The 13,912-nt window shown below is 53.1% G+C and overlaps 2 protein-coding genes across 2 annotated transcripts in view; one reads left to right on the forward strand and one right to left on the reverse strand.

The window, feature by feature from the left end:
* Positions 1-1,342, forward strand: part of fmnl2b (formin-like 2b) — a 23,805-nt gene extending 22,463 nt beyond the window's left edge. The window contains exons 26-28 of the mRNA XM_053314379.1: positions 804-899; positions 1,043-1,166; positions 1,254-1,342. Coding sequence (XP_053170354.1) covers positions 804-899; positions 1,043-1,166; positions 1,254-1,342 — 309 coding nt within the window. The remainder of the gene's footprint in view (positions 1-803; positions 900-1,042; positions 1,167-1,253) is intronic.
* Positions 1,343-6,823: 5,481 nt separating this feature from the next.
* The window catches only part of rgn (regucalcin), a 10,398-nt gene continuing 3,309 nt past the window's right edge, over positions 6,824-13,912 (reverse strand). Inside the window, exons 3-8 of the mRNA XM_053314526.1 lie at positions 12,467-12,649; positions 12,258-12,358; positions 11,448-11,562; positions 11,176-11,307; positions 10,648-10,802; positions 6,824-7,216 (exon numbers count right to left, since the gene is read on the reverse strand). Of these exons, the coding sequence (XP_053170501.1) occupies positions 7,166-7,216; positions 10,648-10,802; positions 11,176-11,307; positions 11,448-11,562; positions 12,258-12,358; positions 12,467-12,649 (737 nt within the window). The 3' untranslated portion in view covers positions 6,824-7,165. The remainder of the gene's footprint in view (positions 7,217-10,647; positions 10,803-11,175; positions 11,308-11,447; positions 11,563-12,257; positions 12,359-12,466; positions 12,650-13,912) is intronic.

The following is a 13,912-nucleotide window of genomic DNA, read 5'->3' on the forward strand; positions in this document are numbered from 1 at the left end:
ATCCACCTCAGCACCAGGTGATGATCAGCTGACAGCCAGCCCCCCCCCCATACGGCCACAGGTCCACTACAAAGTGGATCATGGACCTTTGTCCTCAGGTGTTCTGGTAGCAGGTTCTGACCCTCCTGATGCTGGATCCTGGTGTTTGTTATGATCCATTGCTAGCTCAGGTTCAGATGGGGCCGTTCCTCCCAGTCGCCCCCCTCCAGGTTTCTCCATCTTCCCCCAGCAGAACTATGGACTCAGCGGGCCGCGGCCCCTCCAGGGCCCAGAGAGTCCCAGAAGGTTGCAGACACACAGACAGTCAGAGTCTTCCTCCCAAAAACACCAAATCACAAGGAGGCGACCCTCAGCCGGAGACTCTGAGTATCTCCATACCGCCCGGCTCCTCGCTCCCAGGGTCACAGGGACACTCAAACCTCTCCACCAAGGAGGCGACCCTTACCCGGAGACTCTGAGTATCTCCACACCGCCCGGCTCCTCGCTCCCAGGGTCACAGGGACACTCAAACCTCTCCACCAAGGAGGCGACCCTTACCCGGAGACTCTGAGTATCTCCACACCGCCCGGCTCCTCGCTCCCAGGGTCACAGGGACACTCAAACCTCTCCACCACGATAAGGAGACGATTCTCAGAGCGTCACAACTTCATTTGGTTTAAAATATGACGAGAAAATTAAAAAAAAAATATATGAAATATAAAAGTTAATTCATTTTGAAATGTTGACTCAAGTATTTAACATCATTGTGTGTGTGTGTGTGTGTGTGTGTGTGTGTGTGTGTGTGTGTGTGTGTGTGTGTGTAGTTGGTAGAGGAGGAGAATGAGCAGAGGAGGCGTCAGGAGCAGATGCTGCTTGAGAAACTAGAACAGGAGGAGCAGCAGGAGGAGGAGGAGACCAAGGTGAGAGGCTGCTGACACACCTGTTCATTCACAGGTGGAGAGTTGTGTCATCATCTAGAGACACTCTGATTGGTTTATGTTCAATTTGAATTAGCAAAGTGTATGATCTGCTGACCCCACCCCCCCCCCCCCCTCCTCCCCAGTCTCCATCCCACAGGGGTAAACGGCAGCAGCAGGAGCTGCTCACAGAGCTGAGACGACGACAAGGAAAAGACAGCCGTCATGTTTATGAAGGAAAGGACGGAGCGATAGAGGACATCATCACAGGTAACCATGTTATCTTCATCATCATCATCATCTTCATCATCTTCATCATCATCTTCACAGGTAACCATGTTATTTTCTTACCTGCAGCTCTGAAGACCGTCCCCTTCACGGCTCGATCAGCCAAACGCAGCTCTCGTTTTTTCTGTGACCCCGCCCACTCTGAGGAGCACTACTGAGACAGATGACATCACAGAGAGACAGATGACATCACAGAGAGACAGATGACATCACAGAGAGACAGATGACATCACAGAGAGACAGATGACATCACAGAGAGATGTGACATCAGAGACGTGACGAGCAGGTTTGAAGAAGCTCTTCAGCTGGTCACGCCAACGTCTCATCGATGGGACCAATCAGCACTTTGAACATTTCTTACCACTCGATGTGAACCAATGACATGTTACTGTATGTTATTTTATTTGACAGTTTGTCACAGACCCCTGACCTCTGACCTCTGACCTCCGTCCAGATGCAGGAGAATAAAGTGTTTTTGTTTCTTAACTGATAAAAGTGAACAGCTGTCAAACAGCTGCTGAATCAAACAGTCGAGTCAGAACCAGATCAGCAGGTACCTGAGCAGAGGTACAGGTACAGGTCCAGGGCTAGGGTTAGGGTTAGCCCTAACCCTAGCCGGGCTGAGAGAGACAAGATGACTCCTAATAACAGTTACAGCATCATGCTGATAATCTACATGATGTTGAAACCTGTTGGGGGTCAAAGAGTCACTTTAATCTGGGACTAATCACTCAAGCGGTGAAACGCTTCCTGTGTCAGAGGTCAGCAGGTCCAAAAGTGTCTTTGAAAGCCAGACTCAGTCCTGGTTCTGTCGGGGTCAGCAGGTCTGTGGTTGTTCTGGCTATTTAACTGGATCTTGTACAGGGTTCTCGTCCTTTCACTACGGTGTGTTCTGTTGTTTTCTACTGTATTTATTCCCATTACCAGAAACAGTGTTAGCTACAAGCATTAGCATTCAGACAACCTGTTTGTCTGCTATCAATGAATCCCAGTCTGTTAGCTGCTAGCTGCTGCTAGCTGCTGCTAGCTAACAGACGAGCACAACCAGCAGCAGAGATCATCCAGACACACGAGGACATGTGACAGCACAGCGATGAATTCATTTAGTATAAATGTCTTACCTGAAGCTGAGGACTCAGGTGAGAACTGAAACACCTAAAGTGAGTTTACCTGGATGATGTCACATGATCATGTTTAAACTGAATTCAACGTAATGAAACTGTGTTGGACTCAGTCTGCTGGTGAGACCTGCACAGACCACCTTTTCCCTTTTCCCTTCATTTCACACCTTCAACATGATTTCAACAACTGAATCAAAGTGAAGACAAAAAATGAAACAGCACAAAGTTTTCTATGTGTATATATGTTTTCTAGAAAGCTCTGTAGCGTCGTTCTGTTCAGTGTTTGTTGGATGTTGGTGATTCTGCATTGATGGTGTAAATTAAACACCTCCATGTCGACATGATGCTGCTGCCTGACTTTCATTTAAACACACAACTCAACACAACTAACCCTAACCCGAGTTTAACGTTAACTCAACTGAGTTTAACGTTAACTCAACTGAGTTTAACGTTAACTAAACCGAGTTTAACGTTAACTAAACCGAGTTTAACGTTAACTAAACCGAGTTTAACTAAACTGAGTTTCATGTTAACTAAACTGAGTTTAACTAAACTGAGTTTCACTTTCACTAAACTGAGTTTAACTAAACTGAGTTTAACGTTAACTAAACTGAGTTTCACTTTAACTAAACTGAGTTTCACTTTAACTAAACTGAGTTTCACGTTAAAACCCCAGAAAACCCCAATGACGAGCAACATAATTGGTATTTCGTGTCCCTTGCCCGGACGCGGGTCACCGGGGCCCCCCCCGGAGCCAGGCCTGGGGTTGGGGCTCAGAGGCGAGCGCTTGGTGGCCGGGCCTTCACCCATGGGGCCCGGCTGGGCACAGCCCGTAAAGGGGACATGGGACCCCGCTCCCAGAGACCCACCACCAGTGAGAGGGGCCAAAGGGGTCGGGTGCAGTGTGAGCTGGGCGGCAGCTGAAGGCGGGGACCTTGGTGGTCCGACGCTCGGCAGCAGAAGCTAGCTCTAGGGACGTGGAGCGTCACTTCTCTGGTGGGAAAGGAGCCTGAGCTGGTGCGTGAGGTTGAGAAGTTCCGGCTAGATATAGTCGGCCTCACCTCGACGCACAGCAAGGGCTCTGGAACCAGTCTGGAACCAGTCTGGAACCAGTCTCCTCGAGAGGGGTTGGACTCTGGTCCACTCTGGAGTTGCCACTGGTGAGAGGCGCCGGGCAGGGGTGGCAATACTTATTGCCCCCCGGCTTGGTGCCTGTATGTTGGAGTTTACCCCGGTAGACGAGAGGGTTGTTTGTGCCTATGGTCCAGCAGTTCAGAGTATCCACCCTTCTTGGACTCCTTGGAGGGGGGGCTGGAGAGTCTCCCTCTGGGGATTCCCTCGTTCTGCTGGGGGACTTCAACGCCCATGTTGGCAGCGACAGTGAGACCTGGAGGGGTGTGACTGGGAGGAACACCCACCCGATCTGAACCCGAGTGGTGTTCTGTTATTGGACTTCTGTGCTACAAAGTCAATCTGTTCCATGATTGACTTTGTAGTCGTGTCGTCGGACTTGCGGCCGCATGTCTTGGACACTCGGGTGAAGAGAGGGGCGGAGCTGTCAACTGATCACCACCTGGTGGTGAGTTGGCTCCGATGGTGGGGGAGGGTGCCGGTCAGACCTGGCAGACCCAAACGTACTGTGAGGGTCTGCTGGGAACGTCTGGCAGAGTCTCCTGTCAGAGAGAGTTTCAACTCCCACCTCCGGGAGAGCTTCGACCACGTACCGGGGGAGGCGGGGGACATTGAGTCCGAGTGGGCCATGTTCCGTGCCTCCATTGTTAAGGCGGCTGACCGGAGCTGTGGCTGCAAGGTGGTCGGTGCCTGTCGGGGCGGCAATCCCCGAACCCGCTGGTGGACACCGGCGGTGAGGGATGCCGTCAAGCTGAAGAAGGAGTCCTATAGGACCTTTTTGGCCTGTAGGACTCCGGAGGCAGCAGACAGGTACCGGCAGACCAAGCGGAGTGCAGCTGCGGCGGTCGCTGAGGCAAAAACCCGGACATGGGAGGAGTTCGGTGAGGCCATGGAGAACGACTTCCGGACGGCTTCGAAGAGATTCTGGACCACCATCCGGCGTCTCAGGAGGGGGAAGCAGTGCATCGTCAACACTGTGTACGGTGGGGACGGTGCGCTGCTGACCTCGACTCGGGACGTTGTGGATCGGTGGAAGGAATACTTCAAAGACCTCCTCAATCCCACCGACACGCCTTCCGGTAAGGAAGCAGGGCCTGGGGACTCGGGTGTGGGCTCTCCTATCTCTGAGGTGGAGGTCGCTGAGGTGGTCAAAAAGCTCCTCGGTGGCAGGGCCCCGGGGGTGGATGAGATCCGGCCTGAGTTCCTCAAGGCCCTGGATGTTGTGGGGCTGTCATGGTTGACACGACTCTGCAGCATCGCGTGGACATCGGGGGCAGTGCCTCTGGATTGGCAGACTGGGGTGGTGGTCCCTCTTTTTAAGAAGGGGGACCGGAGGGTGTGTTCCAACTATAGGGAATCACACTCCTCAGCCTCCCTGGTAAGGTCTATTCGGGGGTGCTGGAGAGGAGGGTCCGTCGGATAGCCGAACCTCGGATTCAGGAGGAGCAGTGTGGTTTTCGTCCGGGCCGTGGAACTGTGGACCAGCTCTACACCCTCTGCAGGATCCTTGAGGGTGCATGGGGCCCAACCAGTCCACATGTGTTTTGTGGACTTGGAGAAGGCATTCGACCGTGTCCCTCGGGGAGTCCTGTGGGGGGTTCTCCGGGAGTACGGGGTATCGGACCCCCTGATACGGGCCGTCCGGTCCCTGTATGACCGGTGTCAGAGCTTGGTCCACATTGCTGGTAATAAGTCGGACTTGTTTCCAGTGAGGGTTGGACTCCGCCAGGGCTGCCCTTTGTCACCGATCCTGTTCATAATCTTTATGGACAGGATTTCTAGGTGCAGCCAGGGTGTGGAGGGGGTCCGGTTTGGTGACCTCAGGATTGGGTCACTGCTTTTTGCAGATGATGTGGTCCTGTTGGCTCCATCAGACCGTGACCTCCAACTCTCACCGGATCGGTTCGCTGCTGAGTGTGAAGCGGCCTGGATGAGAATCAGCACCTCCAAATCCGAGTCCATGGTCCTCAACCGGAAAAGGGTGGAGTGCACTCTCCGGGTCGGGGATGAGATCCTGCCTCAAGTGGAGGAGTTCAAGTACCTCGGGGTCTTGTTCACAGTGAGGGAAGGATGGAGCGGGAGACCGACAGGCGGATCGGTGCGGCGTCTGCAGTAATGCGGACTCTGCACAGATCCGTCGTGGTGAAGAGAGAGCTGAGCCGAAAGGCAAAGCTCTGGATTTACCAGTCGGTCTTGGTTCCTACCCTCACCTCTGGTCATGAGCTTTGGGTTCCTACCCTCACCTCTGGTCATGAGCTTTGGGTTCCTACCCTCACCTCTGGTCATGAGCTTTGGGTCGTGACCCAAAGAACAAGATGGCGGGTACAAGTGGCCGAAATGAGCTTCCTCCGTAGGCTGGCTGGGCTCTCCCTTAGAGATAGGGTGAGAAGCTCAGTTATCCGGAGGGAGCTCGGAGTAGACCCGCTGCTCCTCCGCGTTGAGAGGAGCCAGATGAGGAGGCTCGGGCATCTAGTCAGGATGCCTCCCGGACGCCTCCCTGGTGAGGTGTTCAGGGCCCGTCCCACCGGTAGGAGACCCGGACGCCTCCCTGGTGAGGTGTTCAGGGCCCGTCCCACCGGTAGGAGACCCGGGACACGCTGGAGAGACTATGTCTCTCGGCTGGCCTGGGAACGCCTCGGGATCCCCCGGGAAGAGCTGGACGAAGTGGCTGGGGAGAGGGAAGTCTGGGCTTCCTGCTTAGGCTGCTGCCCCCGAGACCCGACCAGGATAAGAGGACGAGGACGGTAACGGTGACGGTGATCGGATATATATCGGCTGTTCCAATGCACTCGTGTCTGTCTATAATATTCATCAGGAAAAGGTCCAACCTGGAGTGTAGCTTGTGTAGCTGTGTAGCTGAGAGCCTGATATTAGTCCAGTCTCGTAGTGGCAGTAATCTCACCAGCCGACCCCCCTTGGGCTGGGGATCATCTCTGAGCAGTCTGATCCCTCCGTGCTCTCCGGGCGACTCTTTAAATGCATTCACCTGAATATCTAACGGCTTGTGACAAGCTACGTTTCCCTTCATAGCGTTCTGATGTTTAAATGTTTAACTGAAAAAGAAACAATTTAAAAAAAGTAAACTGAATTTAACGTGAACTTCTGTATTCACTGTTAAACTACATTACCCATAATCCTCAGTGTCTGTATTCACTGTTAAACTACATTACCCATAATCCTCAGCGTCTGTATTCACTGTTAAACTACATTACCCATAATCCTCAGCGTCTGTATTCACTGTTAAACTACATTACCCATAATCCTCAGCGTCTGTATTCACTGTTAAACTACATTACCCATAATCCTCAGCGTCTGTATTCACTGTTAAACTACATTACCCATAATCCTCAGCGTCTGTCCGAAGTGAGTTCACGGGTCTGATGTTGCTCAAGTTTTATTTTATTTTCATTAATTATACAAAGTCACATGTCAGAATATGGATCATTTGATTGGCTGCAGGTTACAGTTTCCTTGTTTCTGATTGGCTGTCATCATTTCTTTCTGATACAGGTTTGTTTCATTATGCAAATCAGCGTTCATTAAAGAGCTAAAACCTTATTAACCCTTTATTAATAAACCTTATTAATTTATTAATAAGGTTATATAATATATATATATATATATATATATATATATATATATTATATAATTATTCATCACTAGCAGCTGAGAGATTAACTGTTAACATTAATCAATCTGTTCTGTGATTGGCTGTTCGGGTCCTGACGATCATCCAGAGAATGAGTTGGAAGGACGACCTTTGACCCCGAGACCAGTCACCTGCAAACACACACACAGGTAGGTCAGGCGGGTCAGGTGATACAGGTGGGTCAGGTGAGTCAGGTGAGTCAGGTGGGTCAGGTGAGTCAGGTGAGTCAGGTGGGTCAGGTGATACAGGTGGGTCAGGTGGGTCAGGTGATACAGGTGGGTCAGGTGGGTCAGGTGATACAGGTGGGTCAGGTGATACAGGTGAGTCAGGTTGGTCAGGTGATACAGGTGGGTCAGGTGGGTCAGGTGAGTCAGGTGGGTGAGGTGGGTCAGGTGATACAGGTGGGTCAGGTGAGTCAGGTGGGTGAGGTGGGTCAGGTGATACAGGTGGGTCAGGTGAGTCAGGTGATACAGGTGGGTCAGGTGAGTCAGGTGATACAGGTGAGTCAGGTGGGTCAGGTGATACAGGTGGGTCAGGTGGGTCAGGTGATACAGGTGGGTCAGGTGAGTCAGGTGGGTGAGGTGGGTCAGGTGATACAGGTGAGTCAGGTGATACAGGTGGGTCAGGTGATACAGGTGAGTCAGGTGGGTCAGGTGATACAGGTGATACAGGTGGGTCAGGTTGGTCAGGTGATACAGGTGGGTCAGGTTGGTCAGGTGATACAGGTGGGTCAGGTGGGTCAGGTGAGTCAGGTGGGTGAGGTGGGTCAGGTGATACAGGTGGGTCAGGTGATACAGGTGGGTGAGGTGAGTCAGGTGATGCAGGTGGGTCAGGTGATACAGGTGAGTCAGGTGGGTCAGGTGAGTCAGGTGATACAGGTGGGTCAGGTGATACAGGTGATACAGGTGGGTCAGGTGATACAGGTGGGTCAGGTGATACAGGTGGGTGAGGTGAGTCAGGTGATACAGGTGGGTCAGGTGATACAGGTGGGTCAGGTGATACAGGTGGGTCAGGTGAGTCAGGTGGGACAGGTGATACAGGTGGGACAGGTGAGTCAGATGGGTCAGGTGATTCAGGTGAGTCAGGTGGGTCAGGTGATACAGGTGAGTCAGGTGGGTCAGGTGAGTCAGGTGGCTCAGGTGAGTCAGGTGGCTCAGGTGGGTCAGGTGATACAGGTGGGTCAGGTGGGTCAGGTAAGTCAGGTGATACAGGTGGGTCAGGTGATACAGGTGGGTCAGGTGGGTCAGGTGATACAGGTGGGTCAGGTGATACAGGTGAGTCAGGTTGGTCAGGTGATACAGGTGGGTCAGGTGATACAGGTGGGTCAGGTGAGTCAGGTGATACAGGTGGGTCAGGTGATACAGGTGATACAGGTGGGTCAGGTGAGTCAGGTGGGTCAGGTGAGTCAGGTGGGTGAGGTGGGTCAGGTGGGTGAGGTGAGTCAGGTGATACAGGTGGGTCAGGTGATGCAGGTGGGTCAGGTGAGTCAGGTGATACAGGTGAGTCAGGTGGGTCAGGTGAGTCAGGTGATACAGGTGGGTCAGGTGATACAGGTGGGTCAGGTGGGTCAGGTGAGTCAGGTGATACAGGTGGGTGAGGTGATACAGGTGATACAGGTGGGTCAGGTGAGTCAGGTGGGTCAGGTGAGTCAGGTGGGTGAGGTGGGTCAGGTGATACAGGTGGGTGAGGTGAGTCAGGTGATACAGGTGGGTCAGGTGATGCAGGTGGGTCAGGTGAGTCAAGTGATACAGGTGAGTCAGGTGGGTCAGGTGAGTCAGGTGATACAGGTGGGTCAGGTGATACAGGTGGGTCAGGTGATGCAGGTGGGTCAGGTGAGTCAGGTGATACAGGTGAGTCAGGTGGGTCAGGTGAGTCAGGTGATACAGGTGGGTCAGGTGATACAGGTGGGTCAGGTGATACAGGTGGGTCAGGTGGGTCAGGTGAGTCAGGTGGGACAGGTGATACAGGTGGGACAGGTGGGTCAGGTGAGTCAGGTGAGTCAGGTGGGTCAGGTGATTCAGGTGGGTCAGGTGATACAGGTGAGTCAGGTGGGTCAGGTGAGTCAGGTGGCTCAGGTGGGTCAGGTGATACAGGTGGGTCAGGTGATACAGGTGGGTCAGGTGAGTCAGGTGATACAGGTGGGTCAGGTGGGTCAGGTGAGTCAGGTAAGTCAGGTGAATCATGTGGGTCAGGTGATACAGGTGATACAGGTGAGTCAGGTGGATCAGGTGGGTCAGGTGATACAGGTGAGTCAGGTGATACAGGTGGGTCAGATGGGTCAGGTGGGTCAGGTGATACAGGTGGGTCAGGTGGGTCAGGTGGGTCAGGTGGGTCAGGTGATACAGGTGGGTCAGGTGATACAAGTGGGTCAGGTGATACAGGTGAGTCAGGTGGGTCAGGTGGGTCAGGTGATTCAGGTGGGTCAGGTGATACAGGTGGGTCAGATGGGTCAGGTGGGTCAGGTGGGTCAGGTGATACAGGTGGGTCAGGTGAGTCAGGTGATTCAGGTGGGTCAGGTGATACAAGTGGGTCAGGTGATACAGGTGAGTCAGGTGGGTCAGGTGATACAGGTGGGTCAGGTGAGTCAGGTAGGTCAGGTGAATCAGGTGGGTCAGGTGATACAGTTGGATCAGGTGGGTCAGGTGGATCAGGTGGGTGAGGTGATACAGGTGGGTCAGGTCAGTCAGGTGATACAGGTTGGTCAGGTGATACAGGTGAATCAGGTGATACAGGTGGGTCAGGTGATACAGGTGGGTCAGGTCAGTCAGGTGATACAGGTGAGTCAGGTGATAAAGGTGATACAGGTGGGTCAGGTGAGTCAGGTGGGTCAGGTGATACAGGTGGGTCAGATGGGTCAGGTGGGTCAGGTGATACAGGTGGGTCAGGTGGGTCAGGTGATACAGGTGGGTCAGGTGAGTCAGGTGGGTCAGGTGATACAGGTGGGTCAGGTGATACAGGTGGGTCAGGTGATACAGGTGGGTCAGATGGGTCAGGTGGGTCAGGTGATACAGGTGGGTCAGGTGAGTCAGGTGATACAGGTGGATCAGGTGATACAGGTGGGTCAGGTGATTCAGGTGGGTCAGGTGATTCAGGTGGGTCAGATGGGTCAGGTGATACAGGTGGGTCAGGTGGGTCAGGTGATACAGGTGATTCAGGTGGGTCAGGTGATACAGGTGGGTCAGGTGGGTCAGGTGATACAGGTGGGTCAGGTGAGTCAGGTGGGTCAGGTGATACAGGTGAGTCAGGTGAGTCAGGTGGGTCAGGTGAGTCAGGTGGGTCAGGTGATACAGGTGGGTCAGGTGATTCAGGTGGGTCAGGTGATACATGTGGGTCAGATGGGTCAGGTGGGTCAGGTGATACAGGTGGGTCAGGTGAGTCAGGTGAGTCAGGTGAATCAGGTGAGTCAGGTGGGTCAGGTGAATCAGGTGAGTCAGGTGGGTCAGGTGGGTCAGGTGAGTCAGGTAGGTCAGGTGAATCAGGTGGGTCAGGTGGGTCAGGTGGGTCAGGTGAATCAGGTGAGTCAGGTGGGTCAGGTGAGTCAGGTGGGTCAGGTGGGACTCACCCTGAACGTGGCTCCGGCTGAAGGCTGCTGTCTCTGTTCTTCCTCGCTGAGACCCAGACGGGCCGAGGTCACGTAGAGGTCGGAGTAATCTGGACCTCCGAAGCAGCACGAGGTGGTCTTCATCACCGGGAGGGGGACGGTCTGCAGCCGCACACCTGGAACCAGCAGAACCAGCAGAACTGTTAATAACCAGCAGAACCAGTAGAACCAGTAGAACCTTAGACACACACGTTAATAACCAGCAGAACCAGTAGAACCAGTAGGACTCACCAGTAGAACCAGTAGGACCAGTAAAACCAGTAGAACCAGTAGAACTCACCAGTAGGACCAGTAGAACCAGTAGGACTCACCAGTAGAACCAGTAGGACCAGTAAAACCAGTAGAACCAGTAGAACTCACCAGTAGGACCAGTAGGACCAGTAGAACCAGTAGAACTCACCAGTAGAACCAGTAGGACCAGTAGAACCAGTAGAACCAGTAGAACTCACCAGTAGAACCAGTAGGACCAGTAGAACCAGTAGAACTCACCAGTAGTGGGGTCTATGTGGAGAACCCGGCCTCCGTTGTAACACGCCACCCACAGACGACCGTCAGCATCAGCTGTCATCCCGTCAGGAAGCCCCTCCCCCTCCTGCAGGCGGTACACCACACGGCGGTTACCTAGGCAACGCAATACACACACACACAGAGTACACACAGATAGAGTATAAGTACACAGATAGAGAGTATAAGTACACAGATAGAGAGTATAAGTACACAGATAGAGAGTATAAGTACACAGATAGAGTATAAGTACACACCCAGCTGTCCGGTGGTGGAGTCGTAATCAAACGCGTCGACACTCAGAGACAAACTGTCAATGTAGAAAAACGTCTTCTGATCCAAAGACCAGTCCATCCCGTTAGAGATGTCCACCTGAGAGACAGACAGGTAGAGACAGACAGGTGAGACAGACAGGTGAGAGACAGACAGGTAGGGACAGACAGGTGAGAGACAGGTAGAGACAGACAGAGACAGACAGGTGAGAGACAGACAGAGACAGACAGGTGAGAGACAGACAGAGACAGACAGGTGAGAGACAGACAGACAGAGACAGACAGACAGGTAGAGACAGACAGACAGAGACAGGCAGAGACAGACAGACAGGTAGAGACAGACAGACAGAGACAGGCAGAGACAGACAGGTAGAGACAGACAGACAGAGACAGGCAGAGACAGACAGGTGAGAGACAGACAGAGACAGACAGACAGAGACAGACAGACAGAGACAGACAGGTAGGTAGAGACAGACAGACAGAGACAGGCAGAGACAGACAGGTAGAGACAGACAGACAGAGACAGGCAGAGACAGACAGGTGAGAGACAGACAGAGACAGACAGACAGAGACAGACAGGCAGAGACAGACAGAGACAGACAGGTGAGAGACAGACAGAGACAGACAGAGACAGACAGACAGAGACAGACAGAGACAGACAGACAGAGACAGACAGGTAGGTAGAGACAGACAGACAGAGACAGGCAGAGACAGACAGGTGAGAGACAGACAGAGACAGACAGGTAGGTAGAGACAGACAGGTGAGAGACAGACAGAGACAGACAGACAGGTTACCTGGCTCAGGTGTTTGGTGAGAGTGAGGTCAGAGGTCAGGGAGAACAGTGACCCCTGCTGTTTCTCAAACTCCGCCGAACCCTCCATCATCGACATCGTCCCTGGAGACAGAACACTGTTACCATGGCAACAGCTGGAGACAGAACAGTGTTACCGTGGCAACAGCTGGAGACAGAACAGTGTTACCACGGCATCAGCTGGAGACACACCTGCCAGCAGGCGTCCCAGAGGATCCACCTTCCCGTCGTTCAGACGATTGTTCGGTTTGTCTTCGTCCACTTCCGCCAATGATGTCATCGTCTGAGTCGACCAATCAACAGCCACAATGCTGCGGCCCACACCTGCAACGTAACCACCTGACCTCCGAGGAACCGCAAAGCCCACCATGTGACCTGCAGACAGACAGGTGAGACAGGTGAGAGACAGGTGAGAGACAGGTGAGAAACACGAGAGACAGTTGAAAGTGAGACACGAGAGACAGGTGAGAGTGAGACAGGTGAGAGTGAGACAGGTGAGACAGGTGAGACAGGTGAGAGACAGGTGAGAGACAGGTGAGAAACACGAGAGACAGGTGAAAGTGAGACACGAGAGACAGGAGAGACAGGTGAGAGTGAGACAGGTGAGACAGGAGAGACAGGCGAAGGAGAGACAGGTGAGACAGGCGAAGGTGAGACAGGTGAGACAGGTGAGAGTGAGACAGGTGAGACAGGTGAGACAGGTGAGAGATAGGTGAGAAACACGAGAGACAGGAGAGACAGGTGAGAGTGAGACAGGTGAGACAGGAGAGACAGGCGAAGGAGAGACAGGTGAGACAGGAGAGACAGGTGAGACAGGAGAGACAGGTGAGACAGGTGAGAGTGAGACAGGTGAGACAGGTGAGACAGGTGAGAGATAGGTGAGAAACACGAGAGACAGGAGAGACAGGTGAGAGTGAGACAGGAGAGACAGGCGAAGGAGAGACAGGTGAGACAGGAGAGACAGGTGAGACAGGAGAGACAGGTGAGACAGGTGAGAGTGAGACAGGTGAGACAGGTGAGACAGGTGAGACAGGCGAAGGAGAGACAAGTGAGACAGGAGAGACAGGTGAGACAGGTGAGACAGGCGAAGGAGAGACAGGTGAGACAGGTGAGACACAGGAGAGACAGGCGAAGGAGAGACAGGTGAGACAGGAGAGACAGGAGAGACAGGCGAAGGAGAGACAGGTGAGACAGGTGAGAGTGAGAAAGGTGAGACAGGTGAGAGTGAGACAGGTGAGACAGGTGAGAGATAGGTGAGAAACACGAGAGACAGGTGAGAGTGAGACAGGTGAGACAGGAGAGACAGGTGAGACAGGTGAGAGACAGGAGAGACATGAGAGACAGGTGAGAGTGAGACAGGTGAGACAGGAGAGACAGGCGAAGGAGAGACAGGTGAGAAACACGAGAGACAGGAGAGACAGGTGAGAGTGAGACAGGTGAGAGATAGGTGAGAAACACGAGAGACAGGAGAGACAGGTGAGAGTGAGACAGGTGAGACAGGAGAGACAGGTGAGACAGGAGAGACAGGCGAAGGAGAGACAGGTGAGACAGGTGAGAGTGAGACAGGTGAGACAGGTGAGAGTGAGACAGGTGAGACAGGTGAGACAGGTGAGACAGGAGTATGGCGTCATTTCAGTT

This window comes from Scomber japonicus, chromosome 24, assembly GCF_027409825.1.
Source record: "Scomber japonicus isolate fScoJap1 chromosome 24, fScoJap1.pri, whole genome shotgun sequence".
Lineage (NCBI taxonomy): Eukaryota > Metazoa > Chordata > Actinopteri > Scombriformes > Scombridae > Scomber > Scomber japonicus.